At 43.5% G+C, this 26,448-nt stretch overlaps 2 protein-coding genes, 1 long non-coding RNA gene and 1 pseudogene across 13 annotated transcripts in view; 3 read left to right on the forward strand and 1 right to left on the reverse strand.

Moving 5' to 3' along the window:
• The window catches only part of LOC146205469 (uncharacterized), a 42,275-nt gene extending 20,019 nt beyond the window's left edge, over positions 1-22,256 (reverse strand). The window contains exons 1-3 of one of the 10 annotated variants that reach the window (XM_084590158.1): positions 21,725-22,045; positions 16,139-16,270; positions 15,560-15,579 (exon numbers count right to left, since the gene is read on the reverse strand). In XM_084590158.1, coding sequence (XP_084446284.1) covers positions 15,560-15,579; positions 16,139-16,270; positions 21,725-21,760 — 188 coding nt within the window. In that variant the 5' untranslated portion in view covers positions 21,761-22,045. Of the gene's footprint in view, positions 1-1,019; positions 1,039-15,559; positions 15,580-16,138; positions 16,271-21,724 lie in introns of those variants that run through there. The other 9 variants (XM_084590159.1, XM_084590162.1, XR_014704190.1 and 6 more) reach the window with 9 other exon arrangements.
• Positions 8,932-13,393, forward strand: LOC146205470 (uncharacterized; the record flags this gene model as incomplete). Its single annotated transcript, XM_084587549.1, has 1 exon — positions 8,932-13,393. A coding segment is annotated over exon 1 (4,305 nt), but the record flags the coding sequence as incomplete, so codon positions are not given.
• Positions 13,418-17,955, forward strand: LOC146205471 (uncharacterized). Its single transcript, XR_014704194.1, has 2 exons — positions 13,418-14,380; positions 16,169-17,955. It is a non-coding gene; the product is annotated as an uncharacterized LOC146205471 (long non-coding RNA).
• A 3,297-nt stretch (positions 22,257-25,553) lies between the features above and the next one.
• The window catches only part of LOC146205472 (uncharacterized), a 39,419-nt pseudogene continuing 38,524 nt past the window's right edge, over positions 25,554-26,448 (forward strand). The window contains exon 1 of the transcript XR_014708136.1: positions 25,554-25,617. The product of XR_014708136.1 is annotated as an uncharacterized LOC146205472 (transcript). The remainder of the gene's footprint in view (positions 25,618-26,448) is intronic.

Consider the following 26,448-nt stretch of genomic DNA (forward strand, 5'->3'; position numbering starts at 1 on the left):
TAAACAAAATCGAACCAATGGGTAGTTTCAAGTGGTTTTCTGGGTTCTAAAAAACTGAAGCTAGTCCAAATCGGTCCAATAAGCGGTCGAATCGGCCATACAACTGTAAGCTTATTATGGTGGAACCAGAGAGTTAATTAAGGTAGAACCCATTTGAATGCCTAGCTTGAGCTAGGCAACCCAAACGGACTACAACGCCCAATTGGACCCCCCCCCCCCCCTTTTTTTTTTTTTACTCCATCATTACTAAACAAAAACAGCCCACGACTGCAAAGCGCGAAGATTCCTCCTTTGCGTGCATTCATGTGGCTGCATGGTAACATGTGGCGGGGGTGGAGCCAATGAAGACGCTAGTGGCCAATTGGTGGTGGTGGTAATGGTTTATTGAATAATCAAAAAGGAAAAAAAAGAGTGTTGCCGGTCGCGGCAACTGCGATCTAAAATCTGAAACATCCGAGATGGGGCCGGCGGGAAAGAAAAGGGGATAGGCCGGAAGGGGCGAGAGGAAGTACAGAGGGCAGTTATGGCAAGAAAGGACAGGGTTGTCAAGCGGTTGGGATCCCTAGCCAGCTGATAAATCGCAAACTGGCGGGTTTGAGAACGCTTAAAATTTTTGACTTCGTTTCCTTGTTAACTATTTGCTCGTAAGCCCTTTCTCAACCATTGCAAATATGCAACATCTAAAAGCTGTTGAGCGTCGTCCGCCTACCTCATCGCCCAACGGTGAAGCCTTCGGCCCCTTTCCCGAACATATCAGGGCAAGGAAGGTGATGCTCTATGTAATTCATGTACGTTTTGATTATCAATACGCCTTAATTATTCTGCCAGAGCGATAAAATGTCGGGGTACAAAAGCTGAGGCCCAGAGGCAAGGGCACCACACTTACGGGTATGAGTAAGACGATCTTTCACCGCCTGTGTTTGTTATTAAAAGTCATCTTTTGGTTTTATTTCAAATGTCTTTACTTCAACGAGAGCCTCGGTAAACCAATTGGGAGCGCCTGCCATGCACCAAACCACTTTTCATAGTTTAAAAAATCTGAAAGCAAGTAAACAATCTTTTGAACGCTTAGAACTTGCTGAATGTTTGCAATATTGAGAGAATAATCTGATTACTATTGTACGAGTATGAGACACGACAATATTTAGACTCAAGTTTCGCATTACGAGTACACGCGAAATAGCCATTCACATAGCCTTTTCATTCCGCGAACTCTTTTGTAATGAAATATTTTTGGATGCTGTTGTTTTGAGATGGTTTTGAGGGGAAAGCAAATCAAGGTATGCCTCTTTTCACATTGCCTCTCTTCTACACTTACAACAGAATACAATCTAGCCTTCAACTTCACTGACCGGAATGATGCACAAGAACGGTTGCTTCAGCTTTGAAATTAAATGTCGTGGATAATTTTTACCGGCATGTCTAAATTCAGGGTTACGGCGACGGCAATGGGGCTGCTTTTCGATCGAATGGACTTCACACCGTCACCGCTACCGCGAACCGGCAGTGCGCAAGCCAGATATCTGCGCATATCGCGCTACGCGGCAAATTCAGAGAGTGCAGTAAGACTGTAAATATAAAACATGTAATAATAAGGTTAAATTAACACTTAAAATACTATCGTTATGAAATTATGAAATAGGCAGCAAAAAAAAAAAAAAAAGCTCGAGTTTTTGCTCAAGGTTATCCATTGAGATCCACTTAATACCCGGAGAGATGCTGCGTACTCCTCGCAACAAAAATTCTTGCGCCGAAAAACTAATTAGGGCAGCAGAGGACCAAACCACGTACTGTTTTCATAGGTCGTCGGTCTCATTTAGGCTCACATTCAAATCGTGATCTGAGTCGTGAGTCCGGACTCACGTTCAATTGTGAGTTTATTCATGTTCAAATCTGAGTCTATGCGAGTCTGGATTCACATTCAGTTCATGACTCGTGGTTAGTCCGACTTAGTAAGTTCCTATGAAATCAATGAATGCTTGGTCAGGTGTTGAACAATAATGATTGTGAGCGATTGGGAAATCGGCACGAGTTGCTCATTGTATCTCAGTGGACACGAGTTGCCTGTGTACTTGCAATACTGAATAAGCTTTTGGACGTGCAGATAATACTGAGCAGTTTCGGGTTTTTCCTCGTAAATAATTATTTTGGCTATGACAGTTCATCTGGTTAATCACTTTTTTTTTTTTTTTTTTTTCGTCGGCGTGCTCTTTTGCGGTGGCTCTATATAGACTTCATTTTGTTGTTTAATTCAGAACGCGTTTCACGAGTGATTTCATCGGTTAGCTGATCATTGGTCGAGAACGATTCGAACGAACCAGGCAAGCTATGCACAGCTGGTAATTATGCTAATGACGTTAGAGCCCATTGTGTCGCCGTATTTTTTTTACACTTTTTCAGTGCTTCAGCACTATCTACTCACATTCTCGCAAAAGCCCGATGTTGAATGATTATAATAACTGGTTCACAGGTAGGGAAAGGCGCAGTATCTGTCACCCTTGTTTCTGTGGACACCTGACCCGCGCCGTAAGGAAAGGGAGGAGGTGGGAGTGAAAGAGAGAAAGAGGAGCCGTAGTGGAGGGCTACGGAGTAATTTCGACCACCTGGGTATCTTTAACGTGCGCTGACATCGCACAGCACACGGACGCATCTTCGCTTCGCCTCCATCGAAACGCAGCCGCCGCGGTTGGGACGGGTACTCCGACACAGTAGCCAGCCGGGCATCTTATCATTGTACCCCCCCGGCGGGGCCCGATGTTGACGCCGATTCGACTTTTCCCGAGGGACTTCAGGTGTCCACACAAACAAGTGTGACATATACTGTGCCTTTCCTTTCCCTCCGGCACAGTAGTCGGACGTCTTACTACTGCACCACTGAATTCGCCCCGCAGCGGTGGTGCAGTGGTAAGACGCCCGATTACTGTGCCGAAGTTAGAGCACTGCACGGCCTGATTCTGCGGCCCGTGCCCATAGTTTGAAGCCCGAGCATAGCCCGGGCCCATGGCTTTAAGCCCGGGCCCGGCCAACGCCTCCTAAGTTATAGGAGGCGTTGGCCCGGCCCGGGCCCGAGCTGACGTAAAGCAGGCTCGAACCGGGCCCGCGCCATAAAGATTCGATCCGGCCTAGGCCCGGCACTCAGTCTGCGCGGACACCTTAAAAATGCAGTCGAAGCGAAAAAAGAAAACGCTTAACGCTTGTTTATTCCATCATAAATGACCTATTCCTGATTGACATGCCAACGTTATATAACAGAGTGCACATCCCTAATAACGTGGAACGAAAATTCCAAGCACATCGAATGGAAAGGATTTTCAAGAGTGCATGAAGTATTCGTTTTTTTTATCGAAAGTGCGCGAGACTACACGACCAAGAACTTGTTGGCTGCTAGGATTGGATGTAGTGGCTATCGCACGAGGAACTGTTCACCTACCTTCTGTATGCGTCTTCCACGTGTGCTAGCCACTATGTCAGAAGCGAGATTGTAATAAACTTACCAATAATATCGTATATGCTAAGAGTCATGAGTAATTCTCTCTGTTGTTTCAATTGCTGGATTAGCGATGGCAGGTATGTCGTTCACTTTTTTTTTTTTTTCTTTGGTGATGACTGTATTTCATGTGTAATGCATTTTTTGTAATTTACTACTATGAGTGTACTTTTGATCTGAGCAAAGCTCCTGTCTTAGCCCTGCATAGAACTGATAGTACTGTTAAATTAAATAATGCTGCTTAAATGGTACATATAGTAAAAATTAAGATGTGAGAAAAATGTGACAAAATATTCTTCTGAGCTGAAGAGGTCATTTTAAAGTACTGGCAGAAGCAAATGCCTGGACAAGAAATTTCTAACACCGCTCAAGAGCTATGGATTACAAAGATTTTAAATATGGCTCTGTATTATCAATTAGCTCTTGAGGGAAGTTATTTGCTTAATCACACACAAAGAGACTGCCCCTGGCAACTACGCCACAAGAACCTGTCTCATAAAGGGCAGGAAAAAAAAAAATCCACAGGATCTTGTGCAACAATATTGTATTGAATAACTCATCGCCGCTCTCCGCATCTTTATGGAGGCGGAAAAAGACGCCTGTTTATTTTGCATAAATATGTGTTTGAACAACCGAAGATTCCTAATGAAATACGTTCTTATTCAATTACGTTTCTCGTAGCGTAGAGATTTTTTTGAAAATAAGCGGGGGGGGGGGGGGGGGGGGGGGGGACGAAGACGGCTGCCTGCCGACAGGCAATTAAAGGCGCTTCTCCAGTGATACGACGAAGTGTGCTTACTGATGGCTGAAAAATCCCAAGCTAGCCGAGTTGTTTTGCCCACATTTTCTTTTTCTTTTTTTTTGTTTTTCGCTTGTGTTGAGTGCCGAGTGGCGTGCGCACCTAAGTTACTTCGGCAAACCACTAAGTGCAGCTGATTAAACTCGGTCTATAAATTAGCTTTCTCTCATTCGACATTAAAAAATGTACTATTAGTGGTTTATTCGTAAACCACTTTCATGACTTTAGCGGCGGGATTTCTTCATTCCCGAAGAAGCACTGCACAGCCAGCCAAAGCCCGCCCAAGCCACCCCTTCAAGCCCTTACCCGGCCCAAGCCCGCAAATTCAGGCCCGAGCCCGGCCCGGGCCCGGAAAAACGGCAAATTTCAGGCCTGAGCCCGTGCAGTGCTCTAATCGGGATCGAACCCGGGTACTCCGGGCCGAAGTACGCGGGTTCGAACCCGACCACGGCGGCTGCGTTTCGATGGAGGCGAAACGAAGAGGCGTCCGTGTGCTGTGCGATGTCAGCGCACGTTAAAGATCCCCAGGTGGTCCAAATTACTCCGTAGCCTTCCACTACGGCTACTCTTTCTCTTCTTTTGATTGGTTCACAGGAAGCGAAAGGCGCAGTATCTGTTACACTTGCTCTGTGGACACCTGAACCGCGCCGTAAGGGAAGGGAGGAAGGTGGGAGTGAAAGCGGAGAGAGAGAAAGAGGAGCCGTAGTGGAGGGCTACGGAGTAATTTCGACCACCTGGGGATCTTTAACGTGCGCTGACATCGCGCAGCACACGGACGCCACTTCGTTTCGCCTCCATCGAAACGCAGCCGCCGAGGTCGGGTTCGAACCCGGGAACTCCGGCACAGTAGTCGGGCGTCTTACCACTGCGCCAACCCGGCGGGGCTCTATTTTCCACTTTCAATACCTCCGCCATTCCCTTAGGGTGCGGTTCTGGTGTCCACAGAAATAAGCGTGACAGATACTGCGCCTTTCCCTTCTTGTGAGCAAATTATAACTCCGGTGAACTCTGATGCGTTCACGGGAACGCTGGTTGTGTTCGACAAGGGGCGCGCGATGTACCTGTGCAGCAAGAACGCTAAAGCTTTCGCATTTCTCCACTGCAGATTCTGCAGTGCTCTCGGAAATTTTAGTGTTGCAGCACATAGTCTTGTTTGGAAGCATGACCGCCTGATTAAAAAAAAAAAAAAAAAAAAAAAAAACAACTAGTCTCTCAGATGTCTAAGAGGAGAATGGCGAAAGCCTACCCTTCCTCTCCTATCCTTTGCCTCCCACCGTTTGCCTCTTATCGGCGTTCATTGCAGTGCTACATATAACTGCCGAGTGTGTTTAGACGGTGCACGATCGCTTCTGTCGCGTGGCGTTCCTTGGCGCGCATTTAAGTGAGGGATTGCAGATGGCAGGAACGCTAGACAAGAACACATCTCGCGGAATCGCTGCGCAGTTCGGACCTGGGCATACAAGACCGGATCCTCAAGCGAGCCTATGAGGTCGCAACAGGCTTGACCTGCTGGCCAGACGTTGACAAATCTCGCGCACGGGATTTCGCTTCATGAGCCTAGAAAGGTTTTTGCCTTAATAACGTATAATAATTTAGACACAACACACACAATCTGTCAAAACGCCCTGCTGCTGCACGATATTCCATGATCAACTCAATTAAACCGTCTGTATTTTTTCTTGCGCGCCCCGAATTCCTACGTGTAATAAAGGTTTTCTCTCTCTCTCTTGTAAATTATGCATTGGCTATGCCCGAGGTTTCGTCGGCCGGGCGGTGAGCACCTCGTTTCCCGCGGGCGCGAGGGAGGGCCTGCTCTCGTTCCATGGTATAACTCGCCATTTTAGCCTGGAAAGGCGCATCTTCCCTCCACCGCACAATTCATTAAGCAAGGCCCAGGAGATAATCTGGCGCCAGCTACAAACCCGCTCCTTTCCCTGCCCCAAAGTTTATTCACATATATTCAAAGAGCAGGTTGACCCTGAATGCAAAGAGTGTGGCGTCGACGCTACTTTAGACCACATTACATGGGGGTGCGCGGCCTATCCGCCACCCGCCGATTTTCTGCCAGCTCCATCTCTGGAGGAGTGGGAGGCCGCTGCTCGGACCCGGCCATCCAGGCTCGGGTCACTGAGTGGGCCGAAGAGATCGCCGACAGGACGCAACTGGCGGCCATCTGGCGCGGCCAGCAAGCAAACTAAACCACTTAAAGCCGATGAAATAAATGTTTTCCCATCCATCCATCCATGCATTGGCTTATACGAAAGGAAAGGCGCAGGTAGTCAAGTTTGCTTGAAAGTTAAACTATGACGTGAAGCGCGGGTCTACCTATAGCGTAGTGAAGCTTTCGCTTCAAATGAAATGCATGCGCGACGGGCCGCATGAGCGTAGGTCTAGTCCTCAGCTGAGGCATATCAAGATGAAAGCTGTCCCCGTGTCCCACAATGCCTTCTCTTCATCCAATGTATTCGTGCCTTTTCTTAAAGTGCTCTTCAGCCTTTTAAAAGATCATTGTGAACTGGTTGCCTGAAATATTAACATCTCAACGTAATCATATATTGAGCGTGCCTGGGTAACAAGACAAAGAACATGAAGTTAGCGCAGAAAACTAGGACTATGGAAGAAGACTCAACATGAGCGCTTCCTGGGCCCTCGTTTTTTGCGCTAACTTCATCGTGAGTCAGATTCAACTAACCCAACTTTACACCTATATTACAAACCAAGTGTCTAAAGATATATACATCCGACGTATCCATTCAATTCTCTGTGCAGGTACGTCCGCATTCCGTTTGCTACGCGTGCATGAAGCTCAGCTTTCGTGACGCTCTAGGAGGTGCTAAGAAGGTCTCGGCAATTCTTACGTCGTATTCCCACAATGACGCAGATCATTGTATTCACTCAAAGTTGTGTGCGGCGAGCACCGCTTGTCACGCGCACAGGTTGCAGGCGGCAGGCGACGCGACGTACTCCAGCAATACGCATGTATGTCCATTCACGATCGGACAGTTCTCGTTTCTACAATTAAATTATTAAATTGCCACCTCGATTTGCTCGTAACCTAACCGAGCTACTCCTAGCATCTGCGCTGTCTTCGATCCTGCACCGACCTCCGACGTCCTAATACACCTAAAAAAAACGAAGCACGGGCTCGCACAAAAAGTGCTCTCCTAATTCGTCCCGCGTGCTGAAGACATGGACATCAAGGGTGTCAAAACAGAACATCCGGCCGTGCACTTGCAGAGCACGCCGCGAAACAAAATTTTGTTCGTTCGTGTGCTCCGTTTTATTTTGGGGGCACTGGTAGGTTTACGCTATGCGTATGATCCGCTTCCGTACGAACAGCGATGTTCTTTAGGCGTTTAGGAAAGGACTGGCCAATTAAGTGCTCATCTGCATGTAGCTTCGTTTCTGGTTAAATGTCTCGTGCATGGAATTTACACTCATGTATATGTTCGAGGTTATAGCGTGAGCGGAAGATATGCGGTGTCGGGTTTCGGTAGCCGAGATAATCAAATAGCCAAGGAGTAAATTTGCAGTTTAACGCTGCTGTGCAATATACAACCGAAAGGCGTGCTGTTTTTCACGCACGATGCCAATTGCCCAATTTCGGGCAGTGTGCACACACGGCAAAAACAGGGGCTAAAGCTAGCCACCAGGGGACTCACGCTTGTCCAATTGTGCCAAGTTCCATTTTTTCCTGTAATTACTATCGAAACAAACCGTCACTTACGCACCCATTGAGAATCCCTTCAGAGTTTCGGGGCATTTTTTGCAGGATGTCGCGATTTTATGTGAAAGATATGTACAGACTTTTATTTAGCGTTGCCGTCTGCCTGATCCTATGACACTGCGATGCAATTTCTGCCGACACTTTGTCAGCGCCCCAGGTGCGGGTGACCGCTCTGATCAGTGGACGGCCTGCTCTCGTTCCGCAGTTCGATCCCCCCCCCCCCCCCCTCTCCATTCCTTGACCGCCACATGCCATTTCCTTGCCTGCTCTCACTGATATATAAAGGGGACAAATTGTCAAAGCTGGCAAACAATTACCGCACTTGCAAAAAAAAAAAAAAAGAAAGAAAAAAGAAAGAAAAAGACTATTTTGGGGGCTACAATGCACAGCTACAGCTTCGCATTGTAGGCTGGGCTTTGAAGGTAGAGCAGGCCAAGTGCGTGTCGCTGCCCTGCTCACGCCCCTTCCCCACCCTCACCTGGCTACCCAAGTGTCATAAGTTTACCAACCAACCAGCGCGCTGTGCGGAAGCAATCGCGGAGCCTTGCCAACCAATCGGCGCGCGGCGCGCAACTGCTGAAGTCTCGAAACATGCATGGGCCGTTCTAATCCCTCTCCCAGCGAGGCTGAAGTGCGAAAGTTCTAGTCGAGAGAGAAAGCAGCAAGGAGGCACTCAGGCAGGCGGGTGTCTGGATCAGGTCTCTGCTCAAATCCACGCTCAGACTTTGCCTAGGATTCTCATCCATCGGCTGCATCGTCCTTGGCCTGTTCAGGACGCCCCAACAAGCATTTTCTCCTGCGATAAGTTTTTCTAGAATTCCATATAACGCTAGGCGTTTGTGCCGATTGTCCTAATTTGCACGTTAATTTGCGTGTACAGTTGCTTTTCGTTTTTTATTATTTTTTTTTTTAGTTTGTTAATCTTCGCTGTGTTGCGATTCAAGTCAGTTCGCATTTTTGTTAATCCTCGCTTTCTGTTAACTGTTGCGATTGACGTCAGTCGTGTGTTGAATTGCGTGTTTTAAACAGGTTTTAAACTTCTCTACCTCTGTTAATCTGCGCTGCACAGATCAACATGAATCGGGTTTTGGTGGCCGGTGATTCAATGGTGAAATATGTTAATCAGTATTTTCCATCGCGTCCTGGTCTGGCTGTTGATGTGAGTGCACACAGAGGGATAAAGATAGAAAATTTGCTCTCGGCGGTAGCTACTCAGCTATTCGACATCGACGTTCTCATTATTCATGTTGGCACGAACAACACTCTTGAGAGTGTTAGCATGTGCATTGAGAAGTACCGTCGGTTGGCTAGCGGCATTGTCAAGAGCAAATCTTCGATGCAAGTAGCTTTCTCCGCCGTTCTCCCACGAGGGCAGAACGAGTATAGGGTTGCTGAAAGCGAAACTCAGCTGCACCGCACGAACGAGCGGTACAGGCAGGTAAACGCTGCATTACAGGAGCTATGCCGCGAGCGGGGTTTCCGCTTCCTGGGCGGCTTGGTTGGATGCTGGAGCAGCTACCTGAGCCGCGATGGTGTGCACCCGAGCCGGCAAGGAAACCAGGTGCTGGCGGAGTATCTCTACCAGGAGGCCTGCAGCCTGGCTGCTGTTGCTGAGAGGCGGTCCATTCAACAGAGGTACCAGGAGAGTCGGGTATCCACAAGTTGGACTGGCTGGGCCAAGCCAGCCAGGGAGGCCATGATTTGTGAGGCAGACTTTCCTCCTCTATATTCATCTATTTGTACTTTAGGAGTAGTAAGCAAGCAACCTGCAACTCCTGCTCCTGTCCAGGGAACAAACAATACTCCTTTGCAACGGGGCGGCACTGACCAGCTTCCAGCTACCCTTTGGGGAGCTGGCTTTGTGCTTGTTGGAGGTGTTCGTGTCCGGCAAAAAGGTTGTAAAGTTTGGACTACCTGGGACAGCCTGCCTTCCTCTGTGTCCCATGGCTCAGGTGTACCCGGATGGGGAAAGGCTGAGAAGAGGCTTGAAGGCTGTGTGCCTTTTACCAAGCCTATGACTCTCAGCCAAGGTGCAAGCACCACCTGTGCCAAGGTGAATGGTGGAGCCTCACAGGTGTCGCACAAAAGCAGCCCTGCTGTGTGCTCTTCCATAGAGGAAGGTACAGTCAGTGCTCCTAAAGCAACTGTACCAAAGGCTGTCTGCAACCATGGCAACAGTGAGTGGGTACTTGTATCAAAGAAGAAGCGGAAGGCTGCGGCACTGTTTCGGCAAGGAAAAGGTTCAAGCTCTGCCACAGGCAGAGACACCAGAGTACTTGCCAAAACAGGTGCCAAGCCCTTGCAGCGTGCCACACCTTATTCTGCAGTAGTGAGGACAGTGCAGGCACACTTTTACAGAAATGCCTGTGCGCCTCCTTCTACTGCAGCATGCTGTGTGGACGGTGAAGGGCAAGCTAGTGACCTGCGCAGCATTGCCTGTGACAGCTGTGTGGCCAGCCACCACCAAAAAAGTTGTGAGCTGGCAGACTTTGCAGCTGTTTTGTGCGGTGTTGTCGTAGAGGTTACTGGCTGCAAAAGCCGTGCACGATCACCATCTAAAGAAGGCCAGAGTGCATGCAAATGTGTCGTGAATACTAGCCTAATCAAAGCAAAGTCCGGTGCTGCTAAGCGGCGACGGCGTCGTTTGGCTGCTTCAGTACCTTATGGAGAAGTTGGCAATTTCAATGACCAGGCTCACTCTAAGGTGCAAAAGTCTGCGCATGAGGGTGGCACAGTGAGCAGTGCACAGCCCAGTGCTGCCAAGCGACGCAGACGCTGTCTGGTAGCATCTGCTTTGTGCAGAAAATCTAACTTATGTGATATGCCAGACAGTCAAGCTATCCAAAAAATAGAATCTCTTAAACAGGAAAGGGAGAGAGCAACTGGTGGCCTTGGTGACACTTGGCTAATTGATACCCCATCTGAGCATCTCCTGCCTTTAGCACCAGGCTGCCATAGTGAGCTTTGTGAAGATGTAACCCTTGCCCATGTTCATGCAACTAAGGCTTCTAACACAATATCTGGAGGGGGAGGGAGCAAAATTTGCCTGAATGGCACATTTGATAGTTTTGTTTCTTTTAAGGAATGTTTTGATGAGTGGTGTAAGGAGGGGAAGCATGTCGTTCATGTCGCTAGGTCAAACAAAAACCCCTTAGAGTCAGGATCTAAAGATTATGAATTTTTGAGAATTACTTATCGCTGTATTCATAGCGGTAATGCTAGGATACGCAGTACTGGAAAACGTCCAAACCAGTCTTACAACAGCATTGGTTGTGAAATGCTTGTTTCACTGGCTCTTCACAAGTCTCCATCTCTGCACTACAAAATAATTCAGCTGAAAACTGTGCACAATCACGACCTTAGTCATTACAATTTATACACAAACCAAAGACTTCTGAACAGTAATGAAAAAAATCAACTATGTGATCTGGTGAAATGTAACGTTGCTTCGAAAGAGTTCAAGAAACTTGTTCAACAAAAGACGGGTAAAACTTTAACTACGAAAGATGTAAACAATTTAAAACAAATTTACTCTGTACCAGTTCGAAATAAGGAGACTCACGGGCAAATGCTAGTTCAGCAGGTAGAAACTTTAATTGAAAGAAATCCAAACTGGGTCATTCATTACGAAAAAGACAATCAACATGAGTTGCAGTTTATCTTGTTCCAAACAAGTGAGATGCGTGAGATGCTGGAAAAATATCCTGATGTTATATTTGTAGATGGGACATATAAAGTTAATATTGAAGGTTATGTTTTGTACTCTGTTCTCATCGAAGATGGCCGTGGGCGTGGGCGGTGCGTCTGCTACGCATTCGTACAAAATGAAACCGCTGAAATTATAAGGGCCATGTTTGAAAAATTTATACAATTTAATCCATTTGTTGTATCAGGATGTAAGGTGGTAATGATAGATAAAGACATGAACGAAATGCGTATCCTCAGTTCTCTTCTTCCGAACAGCACAATTTTACTGTGCACATGGCACGTGCTGAATTGCCTCCATAGAAATATTAATGATAAAGCAAGAGGGCAACGAAAATTACTCCTTCCAATTGTAAAAGCATTAGTCTATTCTCAAACTCATCAAGAGTACTCTGACATGTTAGATCAATTGCGTAATGTAGCTCCTGCTGGATTCTTTTCCTATTATATGCAGCAGTGGGACTCGTGTAGAGAGATGTGGGTGCATGCTTACAGGAAAAGCCTTGTAACCCTAGGAAATAATACAAATAACCGAATTGAAAGCCACAATCAAAAGCTTAAAAGTTTCCTTCGTCCTGGTATGCATTTAGTGGAGGCTGTAGGAGGATTGATAGAGTATGTTGACAATGACGCCGCCTCTCTACAGTTTGCAAAGCTGAAGGAAATGAAGATTAATGTAAATGTAAATTGTATAGATGAATTTCAATTAGAACTGTCCCGTTGCTGCACATCAGAAGCTAAAGATAAACTGCTCGAACAATATGAAAAATTTAAGACTGCTAATTATCAAGTCAGTTCACTTCTCAACTCATTTAATGTGGCTTTAGGAAGTAAAGACTATTGTGTCAGTCAAAATCTGGACAGCTGTACATGTACTTTTTTCAACCAGTACGGCTTGCCTTGTTCGCATATAATGGCAGTCCGCTCATTTGCACAGGAAAGAGTACTCGATACAGCATGCATTCCTAGCAGATGGCAAAAGGAGCATTTTTTAAGTGAAAGCCCTACAGCTACGCCCACAAAGCCAGTAGTAACAAGTAGCATTCAGGTATCTTCACCTCTTAAGCTAAACACACCGCAAAAGATATTCTGCTGGGTGTACAAGGAGCTTGAGATTATGGCCAAGAGTGTCGCAAATATTGCATCCATGGGAAGTGAAAAAGAGGCGCGAGAAAATGTTTTGGCTATTAAGGCATTTGGAAGACAGCTCACAGCAGCATATGCACAGCAAAGTCAGGCTGGGCAAAATTTACAAGGTTTAACAATTCAAACAAGCCCAGCAGTTCAACAAACGAGCACCTTAAATACAGGAAGTAGCTTTGGGAATATTAAGCTTGTAATACCTGTAGTTAAGGCCAGAAGAGGTCGTCCAAAAAAAGTGAAAGCTACTAAGCGATTGTTTTCAGTACAGCAAAACAGGACAAGCCCACTAGTTCACCAACCAAGTCCCATAAATACAGGAAATAGTTATGGAAGCACTAATAAGCCTGTAGTACCTGCAGTTAAGGCCAGCACAGTGCGTCCCATTAAAGTGAATGGCACTGAGGTGAGCTCGACAAAGCAAAATACAATAGACCTTGCTTCTGTTAAAGCCGAGACGTTGCAAATTTATAAGCTCTATTCATTATGTGACAGAGATTTAGAGGCTATTGCTAGACATAGTTCACTGTCAGACAGTGTCATTAATGTTACCCAGTACTTGATTCGTCAAAAATTTTCTTATATGGGAGGGTTTCAAGATGTTCTATTGGGACAAAGGCTACGTTTTTCTCAAGTGAAGGGCCCATTTGTTCAGATCTTGCATACTCGCAACCCAGATCACTGGCTTACTGTCACTAATGCATGTGCGCCCCCAAATACAGTATATGTGTATGATTCCATTGATGAAGATATACCCCCTGATGCCGTTAAACAGATATGTCACATATTAAAAATGCCATTTTCAACATTAACGATCAGCATCAAACCCGCTCAAAATCAGGGTACCACTTTGGACTGTGGCTTGTTTGCAATTGCTAATATGTATTACATAGCATCTGACAGAGATCCATCAGTAATGAATCTTAATCAGGGTATGCTACGGAGCCATTTACTAGAGTGTATAAAGAAAGGCACCATAGATGACTTCCCAGAAACTATGTCTTTAACTGTTCATGTGCGGCCAAGAATATTTGTGTATAACTTACACTGTGTCTGCAGGCAGCCACTGAATGGCCCAACGACTGGAAATATTAAATGTGGTCTATGCCTTAAATCTTTTCACAGGGACTGCATTCAAAAATTAAAAGGAAATTTAGATGGCAAGGTATTCTTCTGCTCACAGTCATGTTCAGCTAGCGCTAAGGAAAAACTCCAAATTATGAACTCATGAATTGCTGGATTACTCTTTTTAGCCCAAATGTTTCTCTCTTTCTCCTTTGTTTAAGTTCACAGCTAAGCAAATTACCCCCCCCCCCCCCCTCCCCACTTCCAAATAAAAAAAGAAAATTTGCTGCCGAGTTTATGCTTGCTCTGCTATCTCTTCGTTGCTTTTTTGGTTTTGCTGCTTGTTTCTGTTATTTCTTTCCAGGTTAACATGGCACTCCTTCCGCAAAGCTTGCTGCCTTTTTACCTGAAGTGGAAGTTTTCAAGGTCAAGTACACCACCTTCCCATCCTACCACGGTAATCTCACACTTGGCAATGTCCCGCTAATTATCACACCTTTGGTATCTGCAACAGTGCGCTTTGTACTGATGTATGCTGGCTATCAGCCTTGACAGCAATAAGCAGTATAAGAGGTGTTGCACTGTTGGCAATAATTCAAAATAGGATTTTCAAACTGGAAGATCACTTCATTCAGCATAACATTGTCAGCTGTGATGGGCAACAGTTAAATACAGCTGAGACAGGTTAGCTGCCAGGAACTAATATTAAACAGTTATCATTTTACCCATTACTGGTCAGGTCTTTATTTCTTGAGAGATTTATAGTGTACTGCAAATAATATTCATATCAGTTTTAGTTTTTCGCAAATGCCATTCTCTTCATCACAACACCAACAGGAATTACGAGCCAAACTCGGGTGCATGCCAAGCCTGCAAGTACTTGTTGCACACCTGTCACAAGCTCAGTCCCTCACTGCTCCCTACCGGGTGCCTTAAAAAAGAGACCACGGGATAGCTGTGCCATTGTGCAACACACATTTGTTTGTGTGGCTAGAACTGTCTGCAACCACTCAGTTTCACTTCTGTCGAGTGTGGCCCGAAATTCCTCGCACTGCAACACAGGAATGGCATTTTCACAAATTAAAAAATTTGTATGTATATTATTTGCACTGGGCCACAACAGAGAGTTTAGCAGTAATAGTTAAAAGGCTAGCTAATTAATATTTGTCAACCAGCCAGCCAGAGCGCAGCTATCCTCCTTCTTTCTCCTTTTTTTGCTTAGCCCATTTTTTTTTTTTTTTTTCTCGGTGGCACACAACATCCCCAAAAAAATATTTCTACCTGTGCCACTGCCAGTTAGCTAGTTAACACAGCTTAGCAGTAGTCTAATGCAGACCACAGCTGACAATGCTATGCTGAAGAAATTGCTCTTCTAACTAAAGAATGTATTTTTGACATTCACTGACAGTTGTAGCTGAAACAGTGAATAAAATATGGTGCATGTTGCAAGACAAAAAATATATATATGTATATATTAGGACAAAAAACTTATATACCTTGTAGGCTTTACGTAGGCTCACAATTAGCACAGGCATGATGCAGTGAGCATATTCTTAATGTTCTACTAAGCTCTATGTAGGTATGTATTATAGTTCCTTAGACCACCTCAAATTTGCAACAGCGAAAGATTTTGTACCTGTCCTCTGAATGCTCCTCCTGCAGGCAGATTAAAGGGACAGTGAGATGTTAACTAAGGTCAGAAAAAGCACATAAGCAACTGGCACATTATCACTCTGCATCAAGGAGAGAAAAGCCTCAAGCTCACCCCAGTGCACTAGATTGGGAAGATACTCAAGAAGACCTTTATGAGTTATCTTTATGGTGTTGTTAACGGCTGATGGGTATGAGTACTTCTAAAAGCATGCACATAACCTTTTCAACTCTTAAAGCATCTGTTGCAGACAAATTGCTCATGCTGGTAAGTATCTCAAGACTGTCTTTTAATAACAAAAGACTGAACTAGAGGAGGACTGGCACTGCTCTGTCTTTGAGTTCCTGTCCTTTGTATTTGCACTGCTTATGCTAAAGTATCACATAGTAATAACTAGCTCGACTTTCTGTTGAACTTGATGGTGCAACTAGCTCCCACTCTCTCCAGCAATGTTTACATTGACATTGTGCTGTTGTCTTGAAAGTTTGTAAGTATATTAAAAAATATATACAAAGCATTCATGCAAAGGCCCTAAAGTTGAGTACTGTAGGGCTCAACTTCAACCTGATTTCCTCTTTGCGTCATTTGTCGCAGTTCCTCATGCTTGGACACACATGCCTCATGCCTGGACAGCACTTCTTTCAAGTTCAAGTTTGCCATCTTACTGCCCTGTCCACTTCCTCGGCAGTCTTCCTCCTGAAAGTGGAGGCCCATTTAACTGCTGTCAATGATACTGTAATGCACATGACATGTAAAAGGCTGTACAGCACAAGGTCGTCACTTACCACAGTACCTTAAAATAATTCGGAGCCCTCTGCTACCGCACCTTTCAATGCAATAAGGCTAAAAGTCCCATTTTCTAGAAAACTCCAGCATCTGAATTGAGCTAAAAATCACGGGCATGGCTGGCAGCGGACATGGTCGGACACTGATCAATTGCAGGGTTCTGCGACATCATGCGACCATGTGATATGGCCGATTTGACAGAAGCTTCAGGCTTGTCATTTCATATAGCAGGACGAAGGCAATCCAACCCTCCAGGAACTTTGCTCGGGAAGCACAGCGCGGGAAGAACGGAGAACGAGGACAACACAGGGCTAGCGCTAGTCCTGTGTTGTCCTCGTTTTCCAGTCTTCCTGCGCTATGCTTCCTGAGTTAAGATGATTTACCAACCTACCCAAGCCTATTTCCTTCTGAGGAACTTTGCATTCAGAGTGGGACATCCCGACTCAAGGCCACGCAAACATGTCTGTATGTTTTTGTTAAGCGAGGCTTTATATCTATGCTAGGTAGTCTTTCACATAATATAGTAGCTTATTACTATACAAAGAGTATGTATGAGATAGCAGAAGAGGAAATTAAGAAATTACTGATTAAGGGTGTTGTAAAGTGCATAAGTAGGAATGTAAGTTCGCAAGAGAAGCTACAAACGGGACCTGTTAATGCTGTCATTATTGTACCCTTCTAGGCAAAATTTAAGTGGATGCCTCATTGTTCTTTTGTCTTCAGTCTTTCATTCCCTCCTCCATCCCTTCCCTCAGAGCATGGTTCAGGTGTCCACAGAAACGTGAGACAGTTACTGTGCCTTTCCCATTCTTCGATTCTTTTTTTTAAATTTTTTTTTGCCAGTGATGAATGCATTGCCTAGATGATGACAATCCTTCTTGTCGAAACGCTGGCTAGCAGACTGAGGCTCCCCATACCCTTAAAAATTTTAATCTGCTCCATCCCAACTTCCTGCCTATTCCCAAAAACTTAAATGAGTGTGTAATTGTTGGGTTCTTTGCTATGAGTACCAAATATCTTGTGTTATGGTCATTCTACTCCTGTAAGTACTTGTGTATCAATGTGACAGTGTTAATGGTCCCGCTCTGCAGAAAATCTGTCAGTGCTGTAGACAAAAAATCATAGACATGCATCTGGTACATGTTAAATGGGAGATGGCATAGCCAAGCATTGATCAGCCTGTGGGTTGTATGATGTCTTGAGACCACATGACATAGCCAGGTTGGTAGTAGCTTTACGGAGGGAAGGACAGGAATCAAACCTGGAACTGTTGGATGCCAAGTCAGATGTGCTACCCCTAGGCCTTACAACGATGTTTGTATGTTTTGGTCGAAGCGGGCTTTATATCTGTGCCGAGTGACCTTTCACATGATGCTTACGGCTGCATGCTAATTAATGAGTATGTGTGAGATAGCAGAGGCACAAAATTAAGTGAAATTAAGCAAGTAGCAAAGTGCCTGTGCGCAAACTGCAAACCGAGCCATAGAGAGGAACGATTAGTGACGTTGAGTCACATTTTTACAGGCAGTGTTGATGTCCCCTAAATTCCTTTTTACTTGCTAGCCAATAAATGCCATGTTTGTGTTTTACTGTTTCACATGCCTCTGCGTCATTCGCTGCATTTTCCCACTGTTCTCCAAATTTCTTTTGACTGCAGGTCAATAAATGCAATTTTGTGTTTTTCCTTTTCAACATGCCTCTGTGCCATTCCCTGCATTCCCTGCCTTGGCGGTCTTCAGCCTGGTCATCTATTGCTTTAAACTGGTAACTGCCAAAGGAAGAAAGCTTGCAAAAAGGTATTCATTAAACTGCAAGACTACAAGAAGGAAACTGATGCATGAAAGCAAACGAAGCAAAGATTTGTTTTGCTGAAAAGGAATAAAAGCATTAGCACAGCTCCACGTATGGAAGAAATGACGACATTAACGCCAAGCTAGATACACAAAAAGTAAAACCCAGAAAATTGCACATGCATGGGTAGAACACTATGAAGACTCTTAGAAATAATAGCAGCAAAAATTAAACACAGAGATGGCGATAGTTATAAACATTAACAGCAGGGCCGTCATGAAGAAAACTCCGGCTTGAGTTTACACTTCTTACAAAGGACATAGAAGTAGCTGTCCTTAAAGAAACATGGTTACGCTCCAGCACTTAGTTTTCTGAGAACTGCGACACAAAGGATGAAAGAGTGTGGGGCATTACAGTGATCAACGAAACTTCAGAAGGCCTGACATTCTGCCCGAGAGGCTATTCTGCAAGTTCAGTGCAAATAGTGTGGCATAAGGTGATCCCTTGCAAAAAAAACTTGCAATTCCCAGAAATTGGCAAGAGTGAAAAACCTTTTGTCAGCACTGCTAGCTGTACTGTTGCAATGATAGTAAAAGTGGCTGCCAAAATAAGCATGACATGCCCTTTATGAAGTGTTCCGCTGAAGTATTTTTTCCATATAGCCTCCACATAATGCACTGAAATCTCCTTTTGGTCAGATCCATCATTGTGCAATGATGTCTTCGTATCCTGCTTGGAAACAGGAACCATATCAGCACTCCCTCCTCGACTTCAATAGATTGGCCAATCTTTTTTCATTCATTTAACAATCCCTCCCTTTTCCTCACAACCAATCCTTTATTATTAAGAAAAAAACAAAAGCACCGGCACATTTAGCTATGCACATTAAAAAATGAGGATATGAAGCCTGACTAGAGAAAGTATGCAATGCGCAGAACAAACGAGTTGGCTTGGATGGCAAGGGAGGACTTTTACATTCACAAATATTACAGTGCTACAGCAAAGATTCACCTCTGCATGCAATGGAAATTTACTTCTTGGAAGCAGCTTTGTTCAAGTATGCAGGAAACGTTTTTGTAATCTGTGTGCTATTGTTATATGCACACGCAATATGTTTGGTAAAATTGGCACCTCCTATTCTCATAACCATCTGATGTGACCAGATTTGGCACACACATCACAGTAGTGAACCCAGTTGCTGTGATGGAATAAACAGCATTTGCAATGTGCATTGTGGAGAGCATTTTTTTTTTAGACATGGAATTGACAGAAACTAGATGATCTCGATTTTTTACATGCAAATGCTGGATGCTGTGAGCATTACTGCAAGTGGATTTACTGTGATCTACAGAGAGTGTGGTATGAAGAGCGCCATCTCTTTGTCTCAGGTTTGTGCAGGAAATACTGCAATAGCGCACCTAATTTTTCCACCCCGAGCTACAGTGATAAAAAGATCCCACCATGGGAATCGGCAGGGGCACACAAAAGGGGCTTTCAATGTGAACAACAGTCGGTTACGGGTCAAGAATGCAGCGGCAAAATTCTTCAAAGGAAGCCCTTCGACCAATGACATCAACTGAGAGGAACCTTCCAGTAACTGAGTTTTTTCTCTTCTCATGCCAGCAGGTGACAAGGGGTGTTGTTTTGACGATAGTGTTCAGTGCCTTGAACAAATGAAAGGAAGAACTTGCCCAGCCTATGGTGACACTGAAAAAATTGATTCTACTGGCAGGAGGGCCTTCTTACAGGGGTATTTGGCACAGCATTCTTGACATTTAACTAATTATAGTACTGTAATCAGCACGCCAGGCTAGAGTGCTGCAGCAGTATGCAGTGGTGCTAAGAAAGTGTTATCTTGGCTCAGATACTCTGGAACTGGCACAACGCAGTTGCCAAGGCAAAGAGTACGCCTATGCACCTTAGGTCTCACCCCATACCCCACCTGACCCGAGCACCTGATAAAAATACGAGGTGTGACACAAAAAAAACGAGACTGGTCCAATAAATTACTGCACTTTTAGAATCAGTTCTCTGTGACATTATCACCTTCAAAGTAGTCACCTCAGCATTCACACACTTCTGCACTTCTGCCATTGCTGGTAACAGTTCTGGAACGAGGTTTTTGGAAGGCCCTTCAGGAGATTCTCTGTTTTTGCCTGAACCTCTACAAATAAGACAAAATTGGTTCCCTTTAAGCAAGATTTAACTTTAGGAAATAAAAAAAGTCGCATGGAGCCAAATAAGTAGGATGCTCCATCACAGTAATGTTTTTGCTGGTCAGAAACTGCTTGACAGATATGGTCATGTGAGCGGGTGCATTGTCCTATTGCAACAGCCATCCATCACTCCAAAACTGTGGCTTTTCTTTGCTAATTTAAGTATTTTTAGTGCATGAATAGGGGAGGTGTGTGGGATGATGTCAGCAAAGCAGTTGTTGCCAACTCAACTCTTTTTTCAAGCTACACACTTGTCTCGTTTATTTTGTCACACCTCATATTTCCCTTTATTTACGCGACATGGTGGCGTTTCAGCGCTCTAGAAAGGTGTGTTGATGACCATACAAAAGTATGGGGACTCACCTGCAGTGCAGTCTATGTGTGCTGTGTGCACACAGGTGGGCTTGAACACACCTACTCTATCTTATCCACATTTTAACAAATAGCCCAGTTGAAAACAGCCAGTTTTAACAAGTAGCCCAAATCGGCCAATTGAAAGAAACCATAGTCTAGAAAGTCACAAACTACTAAAAAGAGAGAGAAGATGAAAGTTGCAGATTACAGCAACGAAAAAGGCAAGGTTGCAAATAACAAAATCCCATCTTCCCTGTTGATTACCCAAATCATGTCACGTCGTTTCATGGACTACATACTGCGATCCAACATTGCATCAACAGCTTTTTAAAACTGTACTTGGTTTCTCTCACTTATAACCAGTTATAAACATAAATTTCAGGCATCATGGAGTGTTCATGTTTGTAAACAGCCCGAAACACTCAGCGGAGCTCCCGTAAAATGTTGAGTCATCTACTTTGAAGGCAGATTCCTGCGTAATTTTTCAAGTCAAGTCGCAAAAGGGTGCAGCCATTCGCGGTATACTGCAGCAGCTATTCCCATTTCGAGCTGTTCGTCAATTCGCTCTCGCCTAGCATCTAATCTGCTGCACATTTCAGTTGGTAGACCGACTGCCGGGGACAGGTGGTGATCCCGGTTTCAAACCCCGGATAATGACGAAATTTTCAAGCACCAAGTTTCTGAAAAAACTGAACGGCTTTGATTTGCAGCCTTATGCATACCGAGCCAAACTGTACATACATACTACTGCAAGTACAGAACTGCACACCTGAGAAGACTTGACCGAAGGGGCTGATATAAGAAACTCGCAAGCACACAAACCTCACAAGTACACACACTGCCCCGCTTGTATACAAACGACGTGAACAAACCATACCTCCTAGTTTCGAGGGGCACAAGGAAAGTTTACAGCTATGCGCAAATTTTGCGATGAATGACTGATGCAATAAAGCCATTGTGAATATTTTTTTTATAACCTTCAGTAATACTAAGAGAATCTTACCAATACATTCAATGCGGGAAGCGTTTTCGATGTCATCAGTAGTAATATGGTGTATGGCCCCGCAAGATGACAGCAAATGCAAACATCTCCGCCGCCATTTGTAATGCATCCCGCAGTGAACGTAGCTTGCAGCAGTGCAGCATTTTGTTAACTAAAAAAATAAAAAGAGGGCAACTGCAAATGTTAATATTGTACTTTAAAAATTAAATTGAAGGCTTTAAAGGTGTGCATATATAGTCTGTTTTAGTTTTCGTCGGTTGCGCCATCCACTGTTCATGGCATGGCAGCTATGACACTGAGATGGCAGACGACGCGGCCTCAGGAGACACGAGATAGTATACAATTTCGATGTCTCAGGGAATTGCAGTGAGCAGAACATCCGACCAAACGACGCCGAAGCGTAGCTATATATTATCCGTAAAGCTTTAGTGTAAGCAGCTCTGGGTTATATGAAATGCGAGTAAGACTGGAGGGTCGCGTCCCCGACGACCTCTGGCGCTGCATGGTTATACACAAACACAACACACACACAAGAGAATTAAACAAGTGTTGTGTTTGTGTATAACCATGCAGCGCCAGAGGTCGTCGGAGTCCTATAGAACTAGCCCGCTCGCAAGTTTAGCGTGTTGCACAATTAGAGGCGCGATGTACCTCTCCCAGCCAAACCGCGGCATCCTTGCAGTTCAAATTTTGCACAGAAATGGTATTTTGTTGCTAGTATATTTTAATACCAAATCTGTTTGGGGTACATGCCTGATTCGATCAAAAGAAGTCAGATGTTCTCATCTTAAGCGGCGGCGACGACGGCAGACGAGCCGCTACCCCAGCGATGGCACTGGTGGCGCTACCTCATGCTGCTTACAACAACTCAAACCTTCTGCCAGAAACGTTCGCCCCCTCTTTTCCTGCTACAGAGTTGTTGTAGCAGCATGAGGTGGCGCCACCAGTACCATTGCTGGGGCAGCGGTCATTGCCGCCGCATAAGATGGGAACAACTGACTTCTTTTAATCGAATCAGGCAAGCACCCCAAACAAATTTCATATTAAAAAATACTAGCGACAAAATGCCCTTTTTGTGCAAAATTTTAACTGCGAGGATTCCACAGTTTAGCTGGGAGAAGCATTCTACATCGCGCCTCTAATTGTGCAACGCGCTGTATTACTACGGAGGGTCGCGGCAGTGCGCGCGGTGTACGTATACGTGCGCGCCGAATCATTAGAGCACATACACACAGTGACACATATACTACAGGAAGAACAGGATGCTTGGGCATAATAGCTTGTGGAATATATCACGAAATGAGCCGTGGTTATTATGCAAAATAATAATAAAGAGCTAAAATCTTTCGTTAATTCATGCTGGTTGAACCACACCCGGCACATCTGCCCCATTCAGCACTGGAAAATATTTACTTACTGCCTCGTTCCAATTTGATTTCCCAGATACACTTTTTTTTTTTAAGAAAAAAAAAAACTGCAGAATGATGTCGGGATGTTTTCAGTATGCAAACGGACAAACAGGGGGCTTCTCTGCATGTCGACTTATGTTACTGTAAAGCCCACCCCTTATGATTTTTTTTTTTTTATGTGCTTGATATATCCTCTTCACTGGCTGTCGTGCTGCATGTATATTACGTGTGCAAAATCCGGCAAAGCAGTGGTAGTGATCGGTTAATGTGATATATGATAAAAACGATCAACAGTGAAAATTCCTAACTGGAAATTTTGTGACTATATTCTGCAATTTAGTGCAAAGGACGAGATTGCTGCACATATTGGTTATTTTAATGTAAAGTGCTTGCCCGATTAGTGAACCGCATGCAAAGGTGATGACAAGACCTCCGCTCATACACACATGCTTCATCTATGTCAAACAATGAACAAGAAGCAAATCAGCAGTGGAGCGCATCAATCTGCTAAAATTGTCAAAGAATTCTTCAACTATAGGTAGCAACATTAGAATAACAAAACTGGTATGTCAGTTGTATTAATGCTTGTGTTACATAAGTAATAGCTGATCTTTTCAATGTTATAATATGCTGTTATAAGTTGACAAATAATATTGTTATGCTGTATTATAAACATGAATTTAACATTACAAAGAAAAATTGCTTTGATATATAGTGTACTCCACATTATACGGTTTCAATAATAACTATAAAACAACATAATAAAAATATACTTCAAGCAGTACAGGTTGCAGAATTTTGCCGCTTTCTTTATTACCGCAAATACATTTTTAAATAAAAGTATAATTTGCACCTAAATCTCTTAAATTCTGCCTGAAACAGAGTGCATGCACAAATATATATATAATTTTGTTATAAAGGTTTGCTTACTATACCACCCCTCTTTTTTCTGTTTACATGAACAATCAAGGAGAAGGCTTCTGTACTCATTTTCACCAAATCTTATATGAACCACCTGGTCTGATGACATACGTTTAACATCACAAGTAAAGGCTCTTAATGATGGCATGGTATGTTGTATGCTTGGCTCTATGCATATGGTATCCATATGGACGATGCATCGAGTTGCATGTTGTTTAGTGTTGTGCAGTTCATATGTCACTATGACTGTTGTTGCACTCTAGCTGCAAATTTTCTAGCTGTTTGACTGGAAATGTCAATTTTCCATCAGGAAGTAAAAACATTCCTGATCAACAGGTTTTCCAGTGCAATATATAATTCAGCTCGAAAAATATGTCATTCTGGAAGAAATATATATGGTTTCCAGCTGGAAAGAAGTGATCTTCAGTTCAACAGTCCAGCTGTAAATGGGGCTCTTTTTTATTATTTTTTCACTAGGCAATTCAAATCAATTGAAAGCAATTCATGTTTATGCTCAACATTTCATTTACAGACTCTCTGACAGAAAGCTGTAGAGACAGCTTAAGGACGAGGTCAAGGAAGCGACAGAATTGTTCAAAGAAGTTTCTAGCAAAGACATTCAGCTTTGCATGCATATAAATGAAAAATGAACCAAAGTACTGACAATATGCAACATTACTATATGTACAATAATATAGAAAAATGCACAAAAAAGTCCCATTTTTAGGTTGAATGAATTAGGTATCATATTGCACAATAAAATAGAAAAACAGGTCACTCTAGAAACATATTGAACACAAAACTTTATGTGTGACTGTCATATGACAGGGATTGGAAAGATAGTAAAGAGTGAAGAAGGTAATTAGTTTGGTAATGTATCATCCCTTTTTCATAGGCACATGTTAAAAATATTGAAACATAGTGCTTCCCCTGATTGGGTCATTAAAAATTGACATTTTTCATAAGCAAAGTCGAATTGATAAAAAAGATTGTAATGATATTCACAGTTTGATGCTGAATGCATGATAACCTCTGTTGAAGGATGTAAATACAATACATTGTTTATGCAACTACGTAGCACCAAACATTAGAATGATGTTACAAAATTGTTAACTTGCCTGAAGGTTGCCTAACGTTCTGTCACATAGTTGTAACATTCAAAAGAAACATTATATTATTAATAACTGCCAAATATTATAATAATGTTATATAATGTTTTATGTTGCATATTGCAAACATTACTTTAATGTTACAAACAAATGTTATTCTAATATTGTCTGCTAAATATTAAATAATATTTGGATCATAAATATATAAAGCAACATAGAATATACATTTTGAACACTAAGTCCCAGCACTTTTGGCCTTTTTCTTCCAGTAACCATGTTTTTTCAATAACATATTTCTTTTCAACTAGAGCTTTGAAATTATGCCTGCCGTAGAATGAAAGCAGCCCTAATATTTTGTTAGAGAGTTTTGATTATTATTCATTCGTCACTATGACTCCTTGCACACCCATCGGCTATGGATATAAAAGCATGACTCTAAATGACTTGTTCAGAGGTGAGTGTAGAAGTTGTGCTGTTATATGTAGTTGTGCTGTATTGTGGTCTTTGCAAAGCGCGCAAGCTGTGTACCATCGTGAGCGGGCCTACATGCTCGGCAAGGTTACTCTACACTTTCACGAATGTTACATTTATGTTGCATACAAGTTAGATTTATATTAATTAAATGTTTATCAACACATTATACCAGCCTAATATGTCCCCTATTGCTAAAATATTTCAAATAAAGACAATAACATCAAAATAATGTTCAAATGAAACAAAAATGTTACATTGCTCCAATATTTTGGTGCTCCCTGGGAAATAACTTTCTTTTCTAGACGCAGAAGTGTACTTGGTGTCTATTATTAGTAGTTGCCCCCCATATATCAGCGTGCAATAGTTAAGGTGGGAACAGAATATGACATGGCAAAGTTCTATAGGGGTCAAAAAGAGATATACCAGGTCTGAAAGATGGTGCGAATCAAAAATATATATCTTGGAGGCATAGTATTCTATAGGGAACATGGGACAATGACTTTCTTTCTTGACCTGGCTGCAAAATGGGAGCTAAGAGGTCATATAATGCAGGCCTTGAAAGCACTGATTCAGGTTGAATGAACCCTTTAATAGTAAAGTCACGATCGGACCAGCAATATATATTGCTGGTCCGATCATGACTTTATATTGACTATATAAGGGTCTTTACTAAATCAGTATAATTGTGATGATATATATGGCGCAGATGTGCTGTCTATTATAAATGGCTTAATAAATATATATGTGTTGCTGCTTTATAAAAATAAAACACTCTAAAATACCTTCCATCTCTCTCAAATCTTTATGCGCA

The sequence above is a fragment of the Amblyomma maculatum genome, chromosome 1, assembly GCF_055883805.1.
Source record: "Amblyomma maculatum isolate TAMU_Amacu chromosome 1, ASM5588380v1, whole genome shotgun sequence".
NCBI classification, from domain to species: domain Eukaryota; kingdom Metazoa; phylum Arthropoda; class Arachnida; order Ixodida; family Ixodidae; genus Amblyomma; species Amblyomma maculatum.